This window comes from Cucurbita pepo, chromosome 14 (assembly GCF_057944985.1).
Source record: "Cucurbita pepo subsp. pepo isolate OVF chromosome 14, ASM5794498v1, whole genome shotgun sequence".
In the NCBI taxonomy this organism is placed as follows: Eukaryota; Viridiplantae; Streptophyta; class Magnoliopsida; order Cucurbitales; family Cucurbitaceae; genus Cucurbita; species Cucurbita pepo.
In genome coordinates, this window is record NC_141811.1 from 6460545 (window position 1) to 6480901 (window position 20357).

At 37.9% G+C, this 20357-nt stretch overlaps 3 protein-coding genes and 3 non-coding genes across 12 annotated transcripts; 2 read left to right on the forward strand and 4 right to left on the reverse strand.

The window, feature by feature from the left end:
* Positions 1-43: 43 nt before the first annotated feature.
* On the reverse strand, positions 44-1265 carry LHCB3 (light-harvesting chlorophyll B-binding protein 3). The gene is made up of 3 exons (XM_023697738.2): positions 1073-1265; positions 825-986; positions 44-740 (listed from the first exon to the last, which is right to left on the reverse strand). Exons 1-3 carry the CDS (start codon positions 1205-1207, stop codon positions 231-233), a joined length of 807 nt encoding a protein of 268 aa, XP_023553506.2. The 5' UTR covers positions 1208-1265; the 3' UTR covers positions 44-230.
* Positions 1266-6401: 5136 nt separating this feature from the next.
* On the reverse strand, positions 6402-6474 carry TRNAF-GAA (transfer RNA phenylalanine (anticodon GAA)). The gene has a single exon. It is a non-coding gene; the product is annotated as a tRNA-Phe (tRNA).
* Positions 6475-6602: 128 nt separating this feature from the next.
* Positions 6603-6675, reverse strand: TRNAF-GAA (transfer RNA phenylalanine (anticodon GAA)). Its single transcript has one exon. It is a non-coding gene; the product is annotated as a tRNA-Phe (tRNA).
* Positions 6676-6803: 128 nt separating this feature from the next.
* On the reverse strand, positions 6804-6876 carry TRNAF-GAA (transfer RNA phenylalanine (anticodon GAA)). The gene has a single exon. It is a non-coding gene; the product is annotated as a tRNA-Phe (tRNA).
* A 935-nt stretch (positions 6877-7811) lies between these two features.
* LOC111809852 (uncharacterized) lies at positions 7812-11162 on the forward strand. 7 transcript variants are annotated; one of them, XM_023696302.2, is made up of 6 exons: positions 7812-8029; positions 8799-8863; positions 8982-9011; positions 9119-9956; positions 10132-10392; positions 10863-11162. In XM_023696302.2, the coding sequence occupies exons 1-6, from the start codon at positions 7991-7993 to the stop codon at positions 10932-10934; spliced, it is 1305 nt and encodes a 434-aa protein (XP_023552070.2). In that variant the 5' UTR covers positions 7812-7990; the 3' UTR covers positions 10935-11162. The 7 variants fall into 7 exon arrangements, with proteins under 7 accessions (XP_023552070.2, XP_086973405.1, XP_023552069.2 ...); XM_087117279.1 differs by having other exon boundaries at positions 7816-8029; positions 8257-8863; positions 10860-11162; XM_023696301.2 differs by having other exon boundaries at positions 7816-8029; positions 10860-11162.
* Positions 11163-14897: 3735 nt separating this feature from the next.
* On the forward strand, positions 14898-18518 carry CNGC4 (cyclic nucleotide-gated cation channel 4). Its single transcript, XM_023696896.2, has 6 exons — positions 14898-15565; positions 15962-16177; positions 16254-16570; positions 17175-17283; positions 17448-17771; positions 17926-18518. The coding sequence occupies exons 1-6, from the start codon at positions 15101-15103 to the stop codon at positions 18439-18441; spliced, it is 1947 nt and encodes a 648-aa protein (XP_023552664.2). The 5' UTR covers positions 14898-15100; the 3' UTR covers positions 18442-18518.
* Positions 18519-20357: the final 1839 nt, after the last annotated feature.

Sequence of the window (20357 nt, forward strand, 5' to 3'; positions counted from 1 at the left end):
TGTGTCTCTTTCACCGTACTCTAGAGATTGCATACTCCACGAGTAATTAATGGCAATTTAATTAAGATTAAGAACATCCATTTCGATCAAGTGGGAATTAATGTCCAATTGATCCACCTTAATGCTCTCTGCCTTCGATTAATCACATCCACTCACATACAAACAATTTACACCACAAACTCCTTCAATTTCCATGGACCAAAACCTCCCAGCGCCCATCTTCCTGATACTTACGAGCCAGGGGCAAACTTGGTGGCATAAACCCAAGCATTGTTGGCCACAGGGTTATCCAGATGGTCCAGCAGGTTCTCGAGGGGGCCCTTTCCAGTGACGATGGCCTGAACGAAGAACCCGAACATGGAGAACATGGCGAGGCGGCCATTCTTGATCTCCTTCACCTTCAGCTCCGCGAAAGTGACGGGGTCGTCGGCCAGTCCGAGCGGGTCGAAGTACTGACCCCCTGGGTAGAGATCGTTGCCCTCACCCACGCCGTCCAGGCCATTGATGCGGAACCCTTCAACCAGTCCCATTAGGACCACTTGGAAGCCCAACACGGCCAGGATGCTCTGCGCGTGGACCAGATTTGGGTTCCCCAAGTAATCCAGCCCGCCTTCTGAGAAGATTTGGGCGCCGGCCTTGAACCATACCGGCTCCTTGAAGTCCACTTTCAGCCATTTTTCTAGGACTTCCGGTGTTATGCAACCGAAGGCTCCCAGCATAGCCCACCTCCCGTGGATCACCTGAAATTCATTTAATTTTGGAATAATTAGTGGGTTTAAATGAAATTAAATCAAAGTTAAGAATTGGGTTGGAAATGAAATTACCTCGAGAGCTCTGTTCTTGGCGAAGGCCTCGGGATCGGCGGACAAGCCGGCAGTGTCCCATCCATAATCGCCGGGGAACTCACCGTTCAAGTAGGAGGGAGTCTGAGCTGAAAAGGGTCCCAAGTACTTGACTCTGTCTGGTCCATACCACAGATCATTACCCTGTTCAAACACCATCAATCTTAACACCCCAAAAAACAGAGCACAAAAAACAGAGCAAAAATTCAATTTTACAGAGTGAGTGAGACCATGGTGTATTTGGGAGTTCCCATGGCGACGACATCTCTGAGGGGGTTCTGTGGGGAGGATCTGGTCTGACCCAGAAAGGGGGTGGCCCGGAGGAGGCCGGTGGAGGCGGCGGTGGCGGTGGCGGTGGCGGCCATTTCTCTTTTGAGCTGCGCGTTGGAAAGGTGTGAGGAATTGTGAGAGAGAGAGAGGGGGGAAAGTGGGGGAATATGATGGGAAAATGGGGAAGATGAGTGGTGAAGAATGGAAGATTCAGAAAATATGTTAGCCAATCACATTCCTTCTAAAGATTTTTATGTATCTTCAACTCATCTCTTTCTATCCACATTTTATCTATTCCTCCTTTTTTTTTTTTCTTTTTATCAATATTGAGATAATCACAAATTAAGCAATACTCTCTCATTATGTTTAAACCCTAATTAGTAATTAATAAATAAAAAATTATGAAACCGTATCATGAGTTGTTTCAAGTTCGAGAGTCGTTTAGTAAAAAATTAGATGTCATGTGTGATTTATTGTGGAGCTCTTCTAGTATTGTACAAAAATTCACTGTCGAGTTAGAGGAACATTATATTGCAAGGAACTCGGGGTATGGGTTTTTGAGATCTTCGGGTGTTTATTGATGAATGGTGAGTGTTGAGGATATTTAGTGTACCATTACGGTTTACTATATGTATCATACTTTCTTGATTATAGGTTAATATAGTGTATCTGTTTATTACTCTTTTCTCTATTGTAATTTATTTAATTCTGTAAATGATTATAAATAGAGAATTCTTACCACACTTTAGATATGGTGATTTTAGCATATATGCTCGTGGTATAAGAGTCGGTCTGGTTTAGCAACCTTGATTCTTTCTTCTCCATGGTTTTTGAATCATCTTCTTATCTTCTTCTGTTTAGCTCTCTAATTTATATGATCACCATCAAGCTTTTTTACTCCGATTATCTTTTTTGGAAAAGCCAACTTCTCTCTTTCTTAAGAGTGGAGACATGGTCTACATTGATGAAACTCTGGTTTCACCATCTTATTTTGAACTAGCAACCTCCTCAACACTCAACACCAAATATTTGGCGTGGAAAGAAGCTGAATCAACGAATTCTCAGTCTCCTGCTCTCTTCTCTCACCGAGGAAGTTATTGTTGTCGTCATTGGTTTCTCCATTACCGTGACATTTGGCTCATGTTGGAGACTACGTTTAGCCATCATTCGAAAGTCCGTGAATTGAGAATCAAGGATGACTTGCAGCTGATGAAACACAGCACCAAACATGTTGCTGAGTATGCTCGTAACTTCTAAACAATTTGTTATTAGTTTCATGCCATTAGTAGACCCGTTGAGGACATTGATAAAGTGTATTGATTCCTTTGTGAACTCGGGACCGATTTTTCAACTTTTTCTAATGCTCAGATTGATCTCACCTCTCTCCCCTGTTCTGCAAATTTAATCTCTAAAGCCGCAAGTTTTGAGTTGTTCCAGAGCTCCCTTGAGTCTTCTAACTCCACTCATGCGACATTCACAACCACTAATCGTGATTTTATTCAGGTGAGAGCGAGAGATTACGTAGGTAGATGAGAACTTGTTAGTAAAGGGTCGCTACCTCCCTTGTGAGACGAGGATTATGGGTTGGAACTGATGTCAGGGTGACTCTTTGAGGACTGTGATATAGGTCTAAAACGATGATGATGATATAAGAGACTATCATAACGATGATCTGAGGTACCATAAGAACTTAAGATGAACTCCAAGGTCCAAAGGTCTAGATAGGACAAAAAAATGAGACTTTAATTACTTTCGCTTATTTACCTAAGTTGAGCTTAGGTGAGTGAATACACGTAAGGTGTGGCATAGGAAGAACTCCTAAGTAAGAATAATACACCAAACGAACAAACAAAAGAACCAAAATTTCACAGGACTTAAGAACGAACTAAGAACTTCAAGCTGTTTATCGAGTATTTTATACTCATTCTTGCTATTTCAATTACATTTTCAGACGAGGCTTGATAGAGTAGTTGACGTGACGGGCTTACATGAGCTATAGAGGTTGGACTAGACGAATATCTTATATTTCTCCTGTTTTTCTGAGTTCTGTTATATATTGAGAGCACCAATCACTTATAATAAGGTTAATGATTTAAAATGCGATGAGCATGAATCAAATACGCGACCTTTAAATCTTCAGTCTGACGCTCTTTCAACTGAGTTATCTCACTGAATGTTGATGTTGTCGGCTAATTTATAAATTATTTTGTAAATAATTTCACCTTTGTATTATTTTATTGACTAAATTAATAAAAATATCTATAAATTTTGTATTTTGTTTCAATAATATCCATAAATTTTTAAAATTTTCAATAATACCTTTAATTTTTAAAAAAAAAAAATATATAGTGAAAATATCCTTAAATTTTTGAAAGAATTTCAAAAATACCTGTTAACTTAGAAAAGTGTTTCAAAAATACTCTACCGCTTTCAAAAGTTTTATTAATACGATTATAAAAATTTAAAATCTTCACAAACATCTTCAAACTTTTTTAAAAAACTTATATTAAGGTGCTAACACTATTTTTAAAGTTTCATAATACTTTCTAGACGTAATATTAACTGGAAGACTATTTTTTAACCATTAAAATTTTGAACAGTATTTGTATTTAAGAATACTTCCCCCTTTTTTATAACTATTTTTTTTTTCAATTATTTGTGTTTTGTACGTAGTTTTGAGATTTCTTTTAAAACAATATTTTTATCTATTAATCATTTTAAAATGATTTACAAAGGAGCTAAGAGAAGATGATAATTGTAATGGTAGGGGTTTCAAAAAGGCAAAAAAAAATGTGATTTCCGGTGAGGCATGCCTTGCCAGCCAAGGCGTATTAATGCGTATTAAACCGTAGGTACCTTAGTAGCCGTCTTTTCCTTTTTGAGTGACTGTCATACCTTTGAGGGAGGAGCTGAAGGGTTTAGGTGAGATAGAAAGTGTCGCGAGACTTCAGATCGGGTTCAATAAACGCCGCGAGCTTTAGGTAGGAGCAGGCGCTAGTGTACGGCGGGCAAGGGAGGACAGACGCGTCACCGGAGATGGACGAACGACGACGCTTCCACAGGTGACGGCAGCCAAGCCCGTGATAGGGCTATTGAGGCGTTCGGGCGAGGAAGACGAAGCGGTGGGCGCGGGTCGACCCTCGGCATTCTGCGGGTCGTCTCGGCTGGCGTGCAGCCCACACCTCGCAAGCCGCGCTCAGACACCACCATTGGGCCTCGTTCCTTTTCGTCCCAAACCAGAGGTGCGCCCAGAAACCCTGCACCGTTAGGGTTCTTCGCAGGCCGTCGGTTTCGGCTCCACCAGCGGCTCGGCTGTGCGGCTTCGCGGCGCGGCTCGGCGGCTTGACATCCAAATAGCATACCGATTTTTAGGTTTTTAACCCTTCTGGAGCCATTCCCACCCTTGTTTCAGCCATCTGAGGAGGTGGTTAGGCGCTGGAGTTAGCATGGTGGGTGACTTTGGCCAGGGCCAAGGATGTAAGTAACCTTACTGTTGGCATTAGTTATGTATGTATGTTGGTGCGTGCCCTGTGGCCCTTGCTTGCACCATATGTTGTTGTGTATGCTAGGTTAGATGTTTCTTGTCGTGAAATGCTATGCATGCTTTGTTTATGTATGTGATTCTTGCAGTGAATTGCTAGGTATGCCATGTTTATGAATATGATGTTGTGACGCTAGGTTAGATGTTTCTTGCCGTGAAATGCTATGCATGCTTTGTTTATGTATGTGATTCTTGCAGTGAATTGCTATGTATGCCATGTTTATGAATATGATGTTGTGACGCGTTTTGTCGCCCTGTATGTATGATGAGCTTGATTGACATGTCATGATCGTAATGAGAACCCCACATGCCATGAATAAGATGACTAGTATGCTAGGATATGCTTGCTCAATGTGGACCCGGTTATGCTATGTTATGCTTGCCTAATGTGAACCCGGTTATGCTATGTAATGCGGCGAGGGGATGGAGCGTCGTAGGTGTAATGAGGTAAACCTTAAGAACCTCATGCACGCTATGGTTATGTACTTGGGGCACTCCCCCGTTATGCTACTGATGGTATGGATGCGTATATTCGGTATTGTGTTCACCACGATATCATGCAGGCCCTCCTTTGTCCGTGGCGTCCGGTATTGTATGTCATACATACCCGACCAAGTCAGGCCCAGGGAGTTCGCTTACGAGCTCGCCTGGTGGGCCCACAGTCACACACGTGGGCCATGCGTGGGAAATTACCATGCATCCACCCCCGCCCGGACAAGGCAAGGGCCTAAGGCCATGGGAAGGAATGGAAGACAAACCTCTCTCTCAGTTTCGTTCTTCTAACATTGTGCGACATGCATGGTAACGATGTGCGACATGTATGGGTATTCTGTGTGACATGTATGTGTGTTGCGTGCGTCATGTATGTGTATCGTGTGCGACATGTAGATGCATTGTGTGCGACATGTAGATGCATTGTGTGCGACATGTAGATGCATTGTGTGCGACATGTAGATGCATTGTGTGCGACTGCTTGTACCCGAATGTATGAATATATGCTTAACCCCAACCGTGGGGCGACTTACTGGGTATTTTATATAATACTCAAGCCACGTGCTACCAATATTTTTCAGGAAAGGGCAAGGCTCCCATGTACGAGTGAAGCCACGTGCTACCAATATTTTTCAGGAAAGGGCAAGGCCCCCATGTACGAGTGACGGTGGATGAGGCGAAGGGCCATGGAAATCTTGAGGAGGGTTTGTTGTGTCGTAGCGCCTGTTGGATTCTCTTGGGTTCTTAGTTTTGCGAATTGTTTTCTCTAGTCTATGTTAGGCTAGGTTGTCGCAATTGTTTTCCTAGGTATGAACTGCTTAACTTGATGAATGCATTTTCGTTATTGAGAGCTTAACTTGATGAATGCATTTTCGTTATTGAGAGCTTAAATTGATGAATGCATTTTCGTTATTGAGACTGTTCCATGTGAACTCTTGTCCTGTTGATTTGACGAGTATGAGGTAACGTCGCTAATTAGGGTGGAGAAAATTAGCGGCGTTACAATAATAAATAGAATTATAAGTATTTAATGTTAAATTTTTTAATTTAAATATCATACTAATTATTTATTATTAAAAATTTGTGCAATTTTATTACCTATCATTTATTTGCACTGCTTATTCGATTAATGGATTTAAATTAATAAAATATACCAATACTTTTCTAATAGACCGGGTCATAATAATACGGTCAATGGTAATGAGACGACGCCGTATGAAGAATTTACGCTGAAAGAAAATAATAAAAAAATATTATGCGGTGAGCTTGGATCGAACACGCAACCTTCAGATCTTCAATCTGACGCTCTCCCAACTGAGCTATCCCCGCAAGGTATGATGAGTACAATATGTTATGTATCAAGATTTTCTAATAGACCGGGTCATAATAATACGGGCAATGGTAATGAGACGACGTCGTATGAAGAATATACGCTGGAAGGAAATAGAACAAAAATATGCGGTGAGCGTGGATCGAACACGCGACCTTCAGATCTTCAGTCTGACGCTCTCCAAACTGAGCTATCCCCGCAAGGTGTGACGAGTACAATATATTATATATCAAGATCTTCTAATAGACCGGGTCATAATAATACGGGCAATGGTAATGAGACGACGTCGTATGAAGAATATACGCTGGAAGGAAATAGAACAAAAATATGCGGTGAGCGTGGATCGAACACGCGACCTTCAGATCTTCAGTCTGACGCTCTCCCAACTGAGCTATCCCCGCCTGATGCTATACTTTTCATATTTTATATAATACTAAAGAAATATATTTCATATCGATATAAATATCTTTTTAACAAAATAATTGGAATCTCAACTTCACTTTATAATTATTTAATACAAACTTAGTAACGTTTACAAAGTTTCTATTATTTAAAATTTGTAAGAATTTAGTACCGATGATGAAATGATTTATAACGACCCAGATCCACCGCTAGCAAATATTGTTTTCTTTGGGCTTTCCCTTTCGAGCTTTCCCTCAAGGCTTTAAAACGCGTCTGCTAGTAGAAGGTTTCCACGCTCTTATAAATGGTGGTTTGTTCTCCTCCCCAACCAATGTGGGACATCACATGGTTATTAATATATAAAGATTTTTACCTACATCTTATCGTGTTATAAACTATGAAGATTGATTCTTCATTTTAAATTAATAAAGTTCAAAAAATAATTATTTATTATATTTGGAAGAAAAAATATTTGAAAGAAGCATTTAAAATCTTGTATTTAGATGGTAACTCGATAGAAAGTGTACTAATAAAGACTTTTAATTATTAAATTCGATCATTTTAATAAACAAAAATAATGATAGAAAAACAATATTTGAATTATTATTATTATTATTTATTATTATTTTTTTTTACAAATAATAAAATTTATTTGAAAATCTTCATGAATTTATGAATTTTTAATGAGGGGCATTACAATAACCATACTCAAAAGTGTTTTAAAAATGAAAGTTTAATTTTAAACTTTTTTAATTTTATTTTTAGAAATGAAAAATAAATAGAAAATAACCATAGATTTAACCAATTATGGCAATAACGTAATTTGCTGTTCAGCAGTTTGAAATTTCCAACGGTCAAAAATAATTTGTTAATTTATGTTTCTACGCACCGCGCAGTTCCTGAAACATCTCCAAACCATGCAACGGGAAATCAGATGAAATCTACACCGTCCATTTCATCGACTGAATCAGAAAACTTCGCAAATCAGACCGTCAGAAAACGTCGTGAATATAATTATATATTTTCATTCACGTCCCCATTCATTTTATTCCTGTGAGGGAGCCGGAGGATTCGACCAGTTTCTTCAATTCCAGAAAACTTCTGCGTCCGAAAATGGTGCTCATCAAGTCCAATAATCATTGGGCTTTCCTGGTATCTTCTCTCGTTCTTGAGTTCATTTCTTAGTCTGCGATTCTCTCGGGTTTTTTTTTTTCTAGGGGAAATGGATATTTGATTGGTTATCTTCATTCTCTCTTTCACATTTTTGTTTAATTCGTTCATATTATTTCTTGTTCTTTGTTTGTATTATTCCTCTTTTTTGTGGAGAATTGATTGGTTTTTTAATGTTTAATTTCCTAGGTTTTCCATTTTGATCTCAGGTTTCTTGAGCAATTGGTTGACGTTATGTTGTTTTCTGTTAATCAAATGTCCTCTGTATCCAAGCCATGTTTCTCTTCATTTTAATTGTGTTTGAGAATGAAGCGGGGAAGATAATCTTCAATTTTACGGGAAATTGCTTCGGTTTTAATGATTCAGAATCTCATATCGAGAATCAAAATGTTTAGAGAGAGAGGCGATGATCATGACTGATATTGTTTTCCACATTGCACGCGTCTATGTGATGTTTGATTTTTATTCTTCGTTTTTGGGATTGATATCGAGCATACTTACGTATCTTTTGAAATACTTTTGAAATACTTTTGAAATCTTCGCCAGTTTTAGAATAATGAAAAACAGGTTCAGAAACTACTTGTTTTAGATCTAAAAAATTCCTATGATTTGAACGATTATTTTGAAATTAGTTTAGGGAAACTATGGAGGAGGGTTGGTGAATAAACATGATTTTTCAAAACTGATAACAATAAACAAAGGTGTTATATAATGAGGCCTTCTTTTGGTGTGTAATTTCTGATTGAGTCAGGAAGAAATTGAAGCACCCATGTGGTTTGATCTCACCTTAGAAGGGAGGTCCAACTATCAGAACATGTGAGTACCTGATATAATTGGTCAATGTATATGTCAGCTTAATATGCATTTAGTATCATGATTTTCATTTGAATTATTCATCATACTAATTCCCCCTATGCTTGTACTTTGATTGCAGTGATGATAAATGGTTCTTTACACACCACCCGTAAGCGCCCTTAGAGTTTTTTCATTTACAGAGTTGATGTGAAAGTATATACTTTTCATGATTTAGTTCTTTGTGTTTTCCTTAAAAAAAACAAAAAAACATATCAGGGTCCACCAAAGTTCCTCCCATGACCTGAAATTAGCATTTTCTCAGCTCTTCGAGGAAAGGACTTTAGATTTTGAAATATCTGTGTCTTCTTCTCTGAACCTTCCCAATTCTGTCTCAAGATCAAGAGGGGACTTTGAGGACAAGAAGTGCAAAGGCAGCTGTCAAGGTTTTGCAATGGACAAGCATATTGTAAGTGAGAAGCTGAGTTTAGGATCAGCCACTAAATTGAGCTATACAGACTCAAAAGGAACTTCGAGTTCAAATCTGAGTTTGGTTTCTTATGCAAGCTGTTTAACCGAAAACTCCAGGCCAAATGTTTCGGTTACTGGTTCGAGTTCAGAGGGAAAGGAGCCAGCTGACAGCCGAACTAGCAGCACTATCATAACTGGTTTGGGTCGTCAACAACAATGTAAGGCAACGGAGGTAACAAGCCAACCATTGAGCATGTCTAGTAGACTTTTGTCAGATATGAGGAGAAGTCTCAGGAAAAGCTGTGCCAATAGACAAGTATCGAGATTGGAGGTTAATAACTGTCAAAGACAGTCAAGTGGCCATAACTCTTCTTCGAGTAATTCAAGCACCACATGCTCCTCTTTGAATCCTGGTTTTGATGCTAAAAGCATCACCAATACATCAGAACAACACCTGAAAAGTAGTGTAGGTGTTGGAAACTTTTCCAGGATGACTCAAACAGCAATGAACAAATCCAAAGATTCAAGTGTTTTCTCGAGCACATTAAAGATTCAAGTGAAGGACGCGAGTTCCAACTCAAGAAGAGTTAGTAAATTCTATGCTAAGCCCACTAAGCTCGCCCACCTCGAGTCTTCAAAACCAAAGGTGAGAAGCTGTTAGTTAAAATTTGATATTGAGATATCTATGTGGCAAAACTTATGGTTTTCTTGCAATCATTTTTCTGTCAGAGAAATGGTATTGAAAATTTTTATTTTTCAGTGTGCGTCCTTTCTCAACAATGTCAGGAAGATGTACTTAATCTTGTTTGTTCTTCAACCAGATACTTCGTCCAAAATCTCCTCTACTACAGCAAAGAAACCTTCAAAACACTTGTTTAAAGCCAAAGAAAAAGGAAAGTTTAGATGGAATAGGAAGATGCAAGACTGTAGTAGCTGGAAAGGAGAATACAATAAGGAGAATTGCTGTGAGTCAGAAATGCAATGGTAGGGACCCTTCTACTTTTAGTATGGTCAAGGATCAGAAAAGGACAGAGCATAAGGTTCCACAAAGACTTGGTGGACGAAGTGTAGTTAGCTCGAAGGTAAAAGGATTGTAGGCTTCAACTAGTTTTATCATGCTCGTTTTGTTGATGTTAAAATATAGTAATCCATTCTCGCATCATTTTTTGGAATAAGTAGTAATTGAATTGAAGATCAAAACAACAATTTGGATCAATTAGTGATATTAACAAGTAGATCATTTGTTCAGATGTCCATTGATATATTTTGTTTAACAAATTGTGAGACATATATCATTCTCCCGGTGCTATTTGACCAGATTTTTATGCATATCATCATCGTGGTCTGATAATCCTCCATGCATCAATTTTCATTTGATTCAAATTCTGTTCAAAGCGTCCTTTGATTATGTGAACTAAACAAGTCGGTGCTATTAAGGGAAAATGTTTACAAAACTGTTTGTTTTTCAGTGTCTTTTGCCGAATGGTCGCCATATCTGTGAAATTATGTTATTAACATCTTTTTATGACCCCTTTTATACTTTTTACAGCAGCAGGCCAAAAAGCATCATCCAAGTGAAGGAAAAAGTCTGGAAATTGGAAGCAAAAGGGTATACTTCCGTTGAGAGGAGTCTGTGTACATATATGACATCTCTACGCGTATATACAAAAGGAGTGAATGGGGAGGCAACCAAATCTCTTTCCTTCGCGGTAGTAAGTTCCATTCTTATGGGTTCAAATTAATATTCATTTTTGACCCATGCAAATGGTATTGTAACTGTCTTTTTGAACTTCCAAACTTGGAGAAATAGGTTGTATAAGATGATATATTGATAATGTCTGATTACTGTCAATGACCTGATATTAAGAATGTTTTTGGCATTCAAGTTTACCTAAACATAGCTAGTCAAATCTTCGTTTCTGGACACGAATTCACGAAACCTTCTTAGCTGAGATAGCCTTCACCAAATCCCTAAAGAAGTTTCGGTCTAAGAAATCATTTGTGAAGTTACGATCATGTATGCTCTTTGTGCAAGTGTTTTGCTTTTTGCCACTTACCAGACACCAAAAGGAAGAACAATAACAGCATGTGAGTAAAGTGGCCAAATGTTGTTGCTTTTCTTTTCTTTCTTTTTGATATCTAGTATCCTTAGAAAGTGGTATAGGATTAACGTTTAGGTCCAGCCGAAACTAAATTCCATATTGAGTGGATGATCAGATAAAGACCATACCGAACTGGGGTTCAAGATGCGGCTGTCCTCTATGGACCACATTGAGCCACATTGTCCTGGAAACTAGGGCCCCTTTTTCTAATTTTCTCTTCTTTTTCTTTTATTAAGTAGGTGTTGTCAAGTCACAATGAAAATCAAAATGCTCCATCTAATCTCATTTTGTGCGTATTTCGATCAAATAGTCCATTATTTAGGTTAGGTTGAATGCAATTCTCGTAGTGCAGTTGACACTTTTATGATTGTTAGATATACGAGTGAAAAATAGTGAAGTATAGTTATGTTTCCTACTTACTATAGGAAGTAGTACATTATTTATGTTATGGACATTACTTTTTCATGATTGTTAGATGTAGAAAGGAGAAATGGTAAAATATTTGCCATGGATGGCAATTTGTTCATATTTTGGAAGTGACAGGTAGGTATGATGGGAGCCATTTAATGTTCCATTTAATGTTCTGTCGAGGATTATTGGGAGTGAGTCCCACGTTGGTTAATTTAGTGGAAGATCATGGGTTTATAAGTGAGGAATACTATCTCCATTGGTATGAGGTCTTTTGGGGAACCTCAAAGCAAAGCCGTGAGAGATTGTGTTCAAGGGTTGAGGAATATTATCTCCATTGGTATAAGGCCTTTTGGGGAAACCCAAAGAAAAGTCATGAGAGATTGTGTTCAAAGTGGATAATATCATACCATTGTGGAGAGTCTGATTCCTAACATGTTCTTCTATAGAGAGAGAAAGAGGGATGTTCTTCCATAGAGAGAGAAAGAGGGGGAGGGGGTGTTTTGGGAGTGAAATATTTTGGGGGAAGGAGTATGAAATAGATGGGATTTTGATTATGCATATCTTCTTGTTAGGGAAAACAAACAAAACCAAGGAAACTTCAGAGAACCTCAGTTGTTTAACTTGTATGCATAATAGAGCCAAGCCCCTAACGCCTGTCCCTTTCCCTTACCTTACTTGCCCCTTCCCCACCCTTACCACGCATTTGAATCATATTCGCCTTCGTTGTTTTTCTTTTTTTTATTTAATGTTATGGTTTCCCTCTCTTCTTAAGCCTTATCAACGGGTCGATTCTATCCTTGTTCGATGATAAATGGTTCAACAATTCTTTCATTTTTTAGATTAGATATAGAGAATAGCAGACGTACTTGTTTAAACTATATTTGAATTGACATGTTAGATCTACCCAAAAAACTTATCTTTGAATTAATTACTTCTATGTGTAATTTTATTTATTATAATGAACTTTTTTTTAAATATTTTCTTTTGTAAAAGATATTTTTATAATTTAGTCTGTTAATAATATATTTTTTTAAACTGTTGAAAATTAGTAAAAAGTTAATTTTATCAACTCTTGACTTGAGAAAATCTAAAAAAATATATATAGTTATTAGAAAAATGATTAAATAATTACTATTCTATGACTAAGCCAATGAACTTGGGTCTAATCTAAGTTCAATCGGAAAAATTTAAAACGACTTTGATAATTTTTATCAAATAGAAAACTTGCGTACATTAATATTTTAAAGTAATCTATAAAAAGTTTAAAAGACACCATGAACATTGTTTAAAACATGTTGGTACATGATATGAGTACATAGCTAATCGTGAGAAGTCAAAATTGCGATTAAATATATTTGGGCTCTAACAGCTCGTGTATGTTCTTGCCTTTGCTGCAAACTTGTGTTTCATCTGCAAAAAGAAATAGTATGAATGAGTATAAAAACTTTATCAATTATTCATTCATTTATCATTAGTTAAGTCTTATTCTGTAATTAAATAATTGGTCTAAATCATACCTTTCCAGAACCCTACTACTGACTATGCTCACTCAATCGAGCTAATCTCATTATTCCTCACAATCTTATTTTTGGGACTTATTAGCCATTCATAATTTAGTTCCACTCCAATTCAAAGGCACACATTTGAATAAGAAAAAGAAAGTATAACATAAACAAATTCTAAATTAGTAATTTTATTTGCCCTCAAGGGGACAAAGCATAAATTATTTTTGAGATTGTGTGAAGATTCGAAGGGAAATTAAAATGAAAATAATAGAGCTTGTATTGTTTAGTTCAATTATTGGAATGAAAAGACAAATAAGAAAGCATAATTTTGAATTATGAAAACAGGAGAATATCCTTTTATTCACTTCCCTCCTATCCCCATCACAAACTGTCCTTTACTCCCTTCTTTAATTCATTTTCCTATTATTTGTTCTAAATTCAATTTTGTATTTTTCTCTACTCAAAATTATTGTCTAGGTAAATTAATTTGTAGAAATCTGAACAAAAAGTTACAAATTCAAATCTTTGAATTCCGATGAATTATTAAAATTATGAATTTAGGTGAAGATTGTTAGGAGAAAGTTATAGACTGGCCGCTAATTAAGGTAAAAATCATTAAATGAAAAGTAAAGTCATAAGAGCTTATTCTTGAAGTGTAATATTATATTATTGTAGAGGTTCATTCTTAACGGAATCAAAAGGTAAGATGGATGAGTTTTATTAGAGAGCATATGAAATTTTGACCGAAAACTTTGTCGTTTCTCAACCAAATATGCTAGAAAACAAGAAAAATGGGCAGTGTCTATTTCATCAAAGATTTCAAAGGTAAAAGACAAAATGTAGGCTTTTCTTTTTTTCTTTTAAGTGCCCAAACGTTCTTTACTGCTTAGTACTAAGTTCATCATGGTTTTGAGCTAACCAAATTATAAATGATTCTTCAAAGCTTAGGTTATTGTTTTTCTAAAATCGAATACGAAATCAAAATTTTTATATGCAAGAATCTCATCATAATTTGGAGTGATGTGACCTGCAAAATGGATACTCACACCTATGTGTAGATCAAATGGTAGTATTCTAGTTGAAATCAATGTTCATCAATCGATGCCCATTCGCTTCGTAGATTTCTTGCATGGGTCTTATTGGGAGTTTAGTCATGTGTACAACCCATGTGGCTTGAGCAGCCTACATGGTTGGTTAGCTTGTGGTCCTAGAATTCAGCCCAAATATTGGACCATTTCTGAGTTGATTTGTGAGTTCAGTTGAGTTCATTAAGAGAATTTGACATCACACAAAGTTATGGATCATCATTTCCTATCAAAATACCACTGATAGTTGAAGTTCAATCACCTAATCAATATATCACTAAACCATCGTGTCCTCGTCTACATATTTTTCTCCAGACACGTCAACTTGGTTGCCTCATCATCTATAGCGATGAAACAATTGAGATACTTGTCCTCATACGTATAGGCTGGTCCGGACTAAGGTCGTGTTGAGCAACTAGGCGGGTTTTATACGTATGAGGATAAAGTCGATCGAATGTCGAGATAGAGAGAGAGAGAGAGAGAGGAGGAGGAGGAGGAGGATAAATTGGTCAATTAAGACCAAAATTGTCTTTATGGATGAAATCAATGAAGGGTTTGGCTGTACTTCCTCGATTGTAATAATTCATCCTTGTCGATTATACCCTCCACGCCAAGCTGACACTCTCACATACAACATCAAACAAATCACAACACGTCTCTCCAATCTCCTCCTCCCTCCCTCCTCCCATGGCCACCTCCTCCGACGAAGAAGTAGAAAAAGAATTACAAGAACACGACGGTGGCTTCTGCCGGAGCCTCTACGGAGTCGGCTCGGTTCTCGACCCGAGAGCCAAATGTGTCCGAGAATGGAACCGGGTCTTCCTCCTCGTCTCCGCCGCAGGCCTCTTCGTGGACCCTCTCTTCCTCTACACGCTCTCCATAAGCGAGTCATGGATGTGCTTGTTTGTTGATGGGTGGTTAGCCATCACCCTCACCGTCCTCCGCTGCACCGCCGACGCCTTCCACCTTTGGAACATGTGGCTCCAGCTCAAAACTGCCACAAGATACTCCTTCGCCGGTGGAGCTTCCACCGCAGCCACGCCGGAGAATAGAGGCCTTAGAGATTCCACCCCACGCGCCGTCGCTCTCCGCTACTTCAAATCCAAAAAAGGCTTCTTCTTTGATCTCTTCGTTATTCTTCCACTCCCACAGGTATCATGCATACAATAATATAAATAAATTTCATAACCAACAATCTTTAGGAATGTTTTTACTTTTATTTTAATAAAATATTATCCAATTTTTAAATTTGCTAAACATAATTAAATAAATTGTTTATTTTATTTATTTATTTACATGAATTAATAGAATGTGGTGTTTATAAAACTCTGATTCTGGGCAGACCAACATGTGAAATTTGAATGTCTTTTTGTGAACGACATGAATTATGTTTTTTTTTTTTTTTTTTTTTTTTTTTTGGGAATCTATTGGGATTCGATCTTTTTTTTTTTCCAATTTAATTTTAAAATCCATGAAGAATTCTTGACCGTTGGATCATCAATTATTTTTAATATAAATATATTTTCAAAAATTAAAATTAATTTGCAGGTGGTATTATGGGTAGTAATTCCAAGAATAATGAAGGAAGGATCAGTGACATTGGTGATGACAGTATTGTTAATAGTATTTCTATTTCAATACTTACCGAAATTGTACCATTCGGTTTGCCTGTTGCGGCGCCTCCAAAACCTGTCGGGGTTCATCTTTGGCACGGTCTGGTGGGGCATTGCCCTCAATCTCATCGCTTACTTTGTTGCGGCTCACGTAAGTGGATAATATCATATCATCGTGGAGATTTGTGATTCTTAATATGGCTGTTATTAAACTTGTGTGAATGCAGGCTGCAGGTGCATGCTGGTACCTGTTGGGTGTGCAAAGAGCAGCCAAGTGCCTTAAAGAGCAATGCAGAGCCACGAGCAGCTGTGGGGTGAGGGTGTTGTCGTGCAAAGATCGTATCTTTTATGGAGGAAAGATGGGAATGGGGAGAGACAGTGCAAGATTTGATTGGGCGAGTAACAGGCAACCGAAATTCATGTGTTTGGATACTGCTGACAACTTTAATTATGGAGCTTATAAGTGGACTGTTCAGCTTGTTGTCAACCAAAGTCGCTTGGAGAAGATCCTTTTTCCCATCTTTTGGGGTCTCATGACTCTTAGGTACTTCACGCCCTTTCATGTTTATTGTTAGAAATCACAAATCTTCACGATATTCGTATTAATGGAGATGTATTCCTTACTTATAAACCTATGATCGTTCTCTAAATTAGTCAATGTAAGACTCCCTCCCAACCATCCTCTCCTCGAACAAAGTACATTATAGAGCCTCCTCTGAGACCTATGGAGCCCTCAAACGGCCTTCCCTTCATCGAGGCTCGACTCTTTCTCTGGAGTCCTCGAACAAAATACACTATTTATTTGACACTTGAGTCCATTTTGACTACACCTTTGAGGCTCACATTCTATTGACATGGCTAAGTTAAGGGTATGGTTATGCTACCATATTAAGGATCACGAACCTCCACAATTGTATGATATTGTCTACTTTGAGCATAAGCTCTCGTTGCTTTGCTTTTAGTTTCCCTCAAAATGTCTCATACCAATGGAGATGTATTTCTTACTTACAAACGTATGATCATTCCCTTAATTAGCTAATGTGTGACTCCCTCCCAACAATCCTCAATAATACTTGTTTGATTATCGTCTTTCGAATTGTTCGGAAGAAAACTTCACTAAGTGTTAACTTATTTTATTTACTAAACAGTACCTTTGGGAACTTGGAGAGCACCACGGAATGGCTGGAAGTTGTGTTCAATATCATTGTTCTCACCAGTGGACTCTTATTGGTCACCATGTTGATAGGAAACATCAAGGTAACTTCTTATACTAAATTGCCTTGTATTATTATGGTACGTTGGTTGGAGAGGAGAACGAAACACCCTTTATAAGGATATAGAAACCTCTTTCTATCAGATGGGTTATAAAAACCATGAGAAAAACTCAAACGGGAATCGATAAGTTATAAATGTGTGTGCAGGTGTTTCTGCATGCAACAACGTCAAAGAAACAAGGAATGCAGCTAAAGATGAGGAATCTAGAGTGGTGGATGAGAAAGCGACATCTTCCACAAGGCTTCCGACAGCGTGTTCGGAACTTCGAACGGCAACGTTGGGCAGCAATGCGCGGAGTTGACGAGTGCGAGATGATAAAAAACCTACCGGAAGGGCTCCGACGAGAGATAAAGTATCACCTTTGCTTGGATCTAGTTAGGCAGGTACCATTGTTTCAACACATGGATGATCTTGTTCTTGAGAACATTTGTGACCGTGTCAAGTCCCTCATCTTCACCAAGGGCGAAACCGTAAGTTCCAATAACAAAACCCTTCACTAGGAATGATCATGAGTTTATAATAAAAAATTATTATTTCTAAAGCTATGAGAGCTTATGCTCAAAGTGGACAATATCATACCATTGTGGAGAGTCGTGTTCATCTAACAATTATAATCATGCCCAGATAACAAGAGAAGGCGACCCAGTTCAAAGAATGTTGTTTGTCGTCCGAGGGCACCTCCAAAGCAGCCAAGTCTTACGCGACGGCGTGAAAAGCTGCTGCATGTTGGGGCCAGGCAACTTCAGCGGCGACGAGCTTCTATCATGGTGCCTCCGCCGCCCCTTCATAGAGCGGCTTCCGCCGTCCTCTTGCACTTTGGTGACACTTGAGACGACGGAGGCGTTTGGGTTGGAGGCGGAGGATGTCAAGTACGTAACCCAGCACTTTCGCTACACATTCGTCAACGACAAGGTCAAACGTAGCGCCCGCTACTACTCCCCTGGCTGGCGTACTTGGGCTGCCGTTGCCATCCAGCTCGCCTGGCGTCGTTACCGCCACCGCCTTACGTTAACATCATTGTCGTTTATTCGGCCTCGGCGTCCCCTGTCGCGGTGCTCTTCCTTGGGGGAGGATCGCCTCCGCCTCTACACCGCGTTGCTTACTTCTCCCAAGCCCAATCAAGATCACTTCGATTTTTGAATCCATGTTTTGCATTTTTCTCATTGTCTTGACTCGAACTAGATTGGATTGAATTGGATTGGATTTGATTTGATTTCTGTTCTTTGAGTTGGTTGTACAGATTCGGATTATTGCGAGAGAATTTGTCTTTTTAGGATCGCACGACAATACACATACTCAACCGTCCAGATGAACACAAAGAACAGGAGAAAGAGAGAAAATGCAGTAAAGAATATTAACTCAAAATTATATGCGATGACTTCAAGTATGTAAAACACGAAGAAATATGAAGAAAATAAGTCTTCAAAGCTTGTCTAATGGGTATATATATAGTTTCATGTACTAAATATAATCTCTTATTATAAATATCTACAAAATATATTTCTACCCTATTTTTAACATCATGTTCCATATCCCAACAATAATTTCTTTAACGTTTGAGAATCTTTGCTTAATCCACCCATATAAACAGTGTGAAAGTTATTTATTTATAATCAAATAAATTACAAGAATATACAAAGAGTAATAAATGGAAATAAGAATAAATAAAAAGAGGCATCGAGAAGGCAAATATCTCTTATAATAAAATATCAAAGAGATAAACTATAATTTAGTCATAAATACCTTAACAGATAATCAGCTTTTAAATATAGAGAATTAGTAATGGGTAGCCTTAATTTTGCGAGTTCTCGAATATTGCAAATATGAAGAAAAGAAATTAAAATATGATTTTCGGTTTTGAAGTTACATGGTTCTACCCTCCAAAGTTTTTTTGATATATCAATAATATGTCAAGTCAAGTGTTCTCTGTATCATTGGTATATTAACATTCATATCGAGTATTTTAATTGTCATGAGTTTTGATTTGATTTAGTTATTTGGATTAGATTTGATTTTGTTATTTGAATTAGATTTGATTTGGTTATTTGAATGAGATTTAGTATCCCAGATTTTATATATTGAGATTTGATAATTTGATATTAGGATTTGGGAGAGTTTTGGGTGTTATTGGTTGAGTGATATTGGTGAGAGTGTTTGTAGTGTGACAGTGAGGTATTCACCTGTAACACGGTTTATTAGTGATTGGTTGCTACTCGTAGATGTAGGGGAACTTCTTCTCTCCGAACCACGTAAATATCTTGGTGTCTCTTTGTGTAATTTCATTCATTGGTGTTATGAGTACATTTCTTCCGTTTTCGGCGCACAACAAGTGGTATCAGAGCCTGATTGTGGTATTTGGGGTATTGTGAAAGTTTTGGCCTCATCGACCACTAGACGTGCTCACAATCGTGCTTATTTTCTTGAATATGGCAGAATTATCTGGAATTAAATCACGACATGGATCGAGATTTTTGAGTTCTAATCTCGAAGTAGAGAAATTTGATGGAACCAATAATTTTGGTGTTTGGCGAGGCCAAGTTAGCGATTTGCTGGTCATGCAAGATCTTGATGCTTCTCTCCCAGAGGTGATGCCTGAATACATAACAGAAGCAGAATAGACGAAATTAAATCGGCAAGCTTGTGGAATTATTCGATCCTGTCTTGGCAAGGACCAGAAATATCCATTTATGAAGGTAACCGTGGAGAAAGAACTATAGGACAAGCTTGAGGCGAAATATATGCAAAAGAGTGGAAAATAAACTCTATTCGAAAAAAACTATTCCGTTTTGACTGCAAGAAAGGTATCTCAATGGCTGAGCATTTAGATGATTTTAACAAAATCATCCCTGATTTGCTCAATCTTGATGTTAAGATTGATGACGAAGACAAGACGTTGTTATTAAATTCTTTGCCGGAATCCTACGAGTTCTTAGTAACGACCCTACTACATGAAATCACTGATATTGATTTTGAAGATGTTTCAAATGCCTTAATAAATAATGAGATGCGAACGAAGAAAAAGGAGACATATCAAGACTCTAGCTCAAATGTTCTCA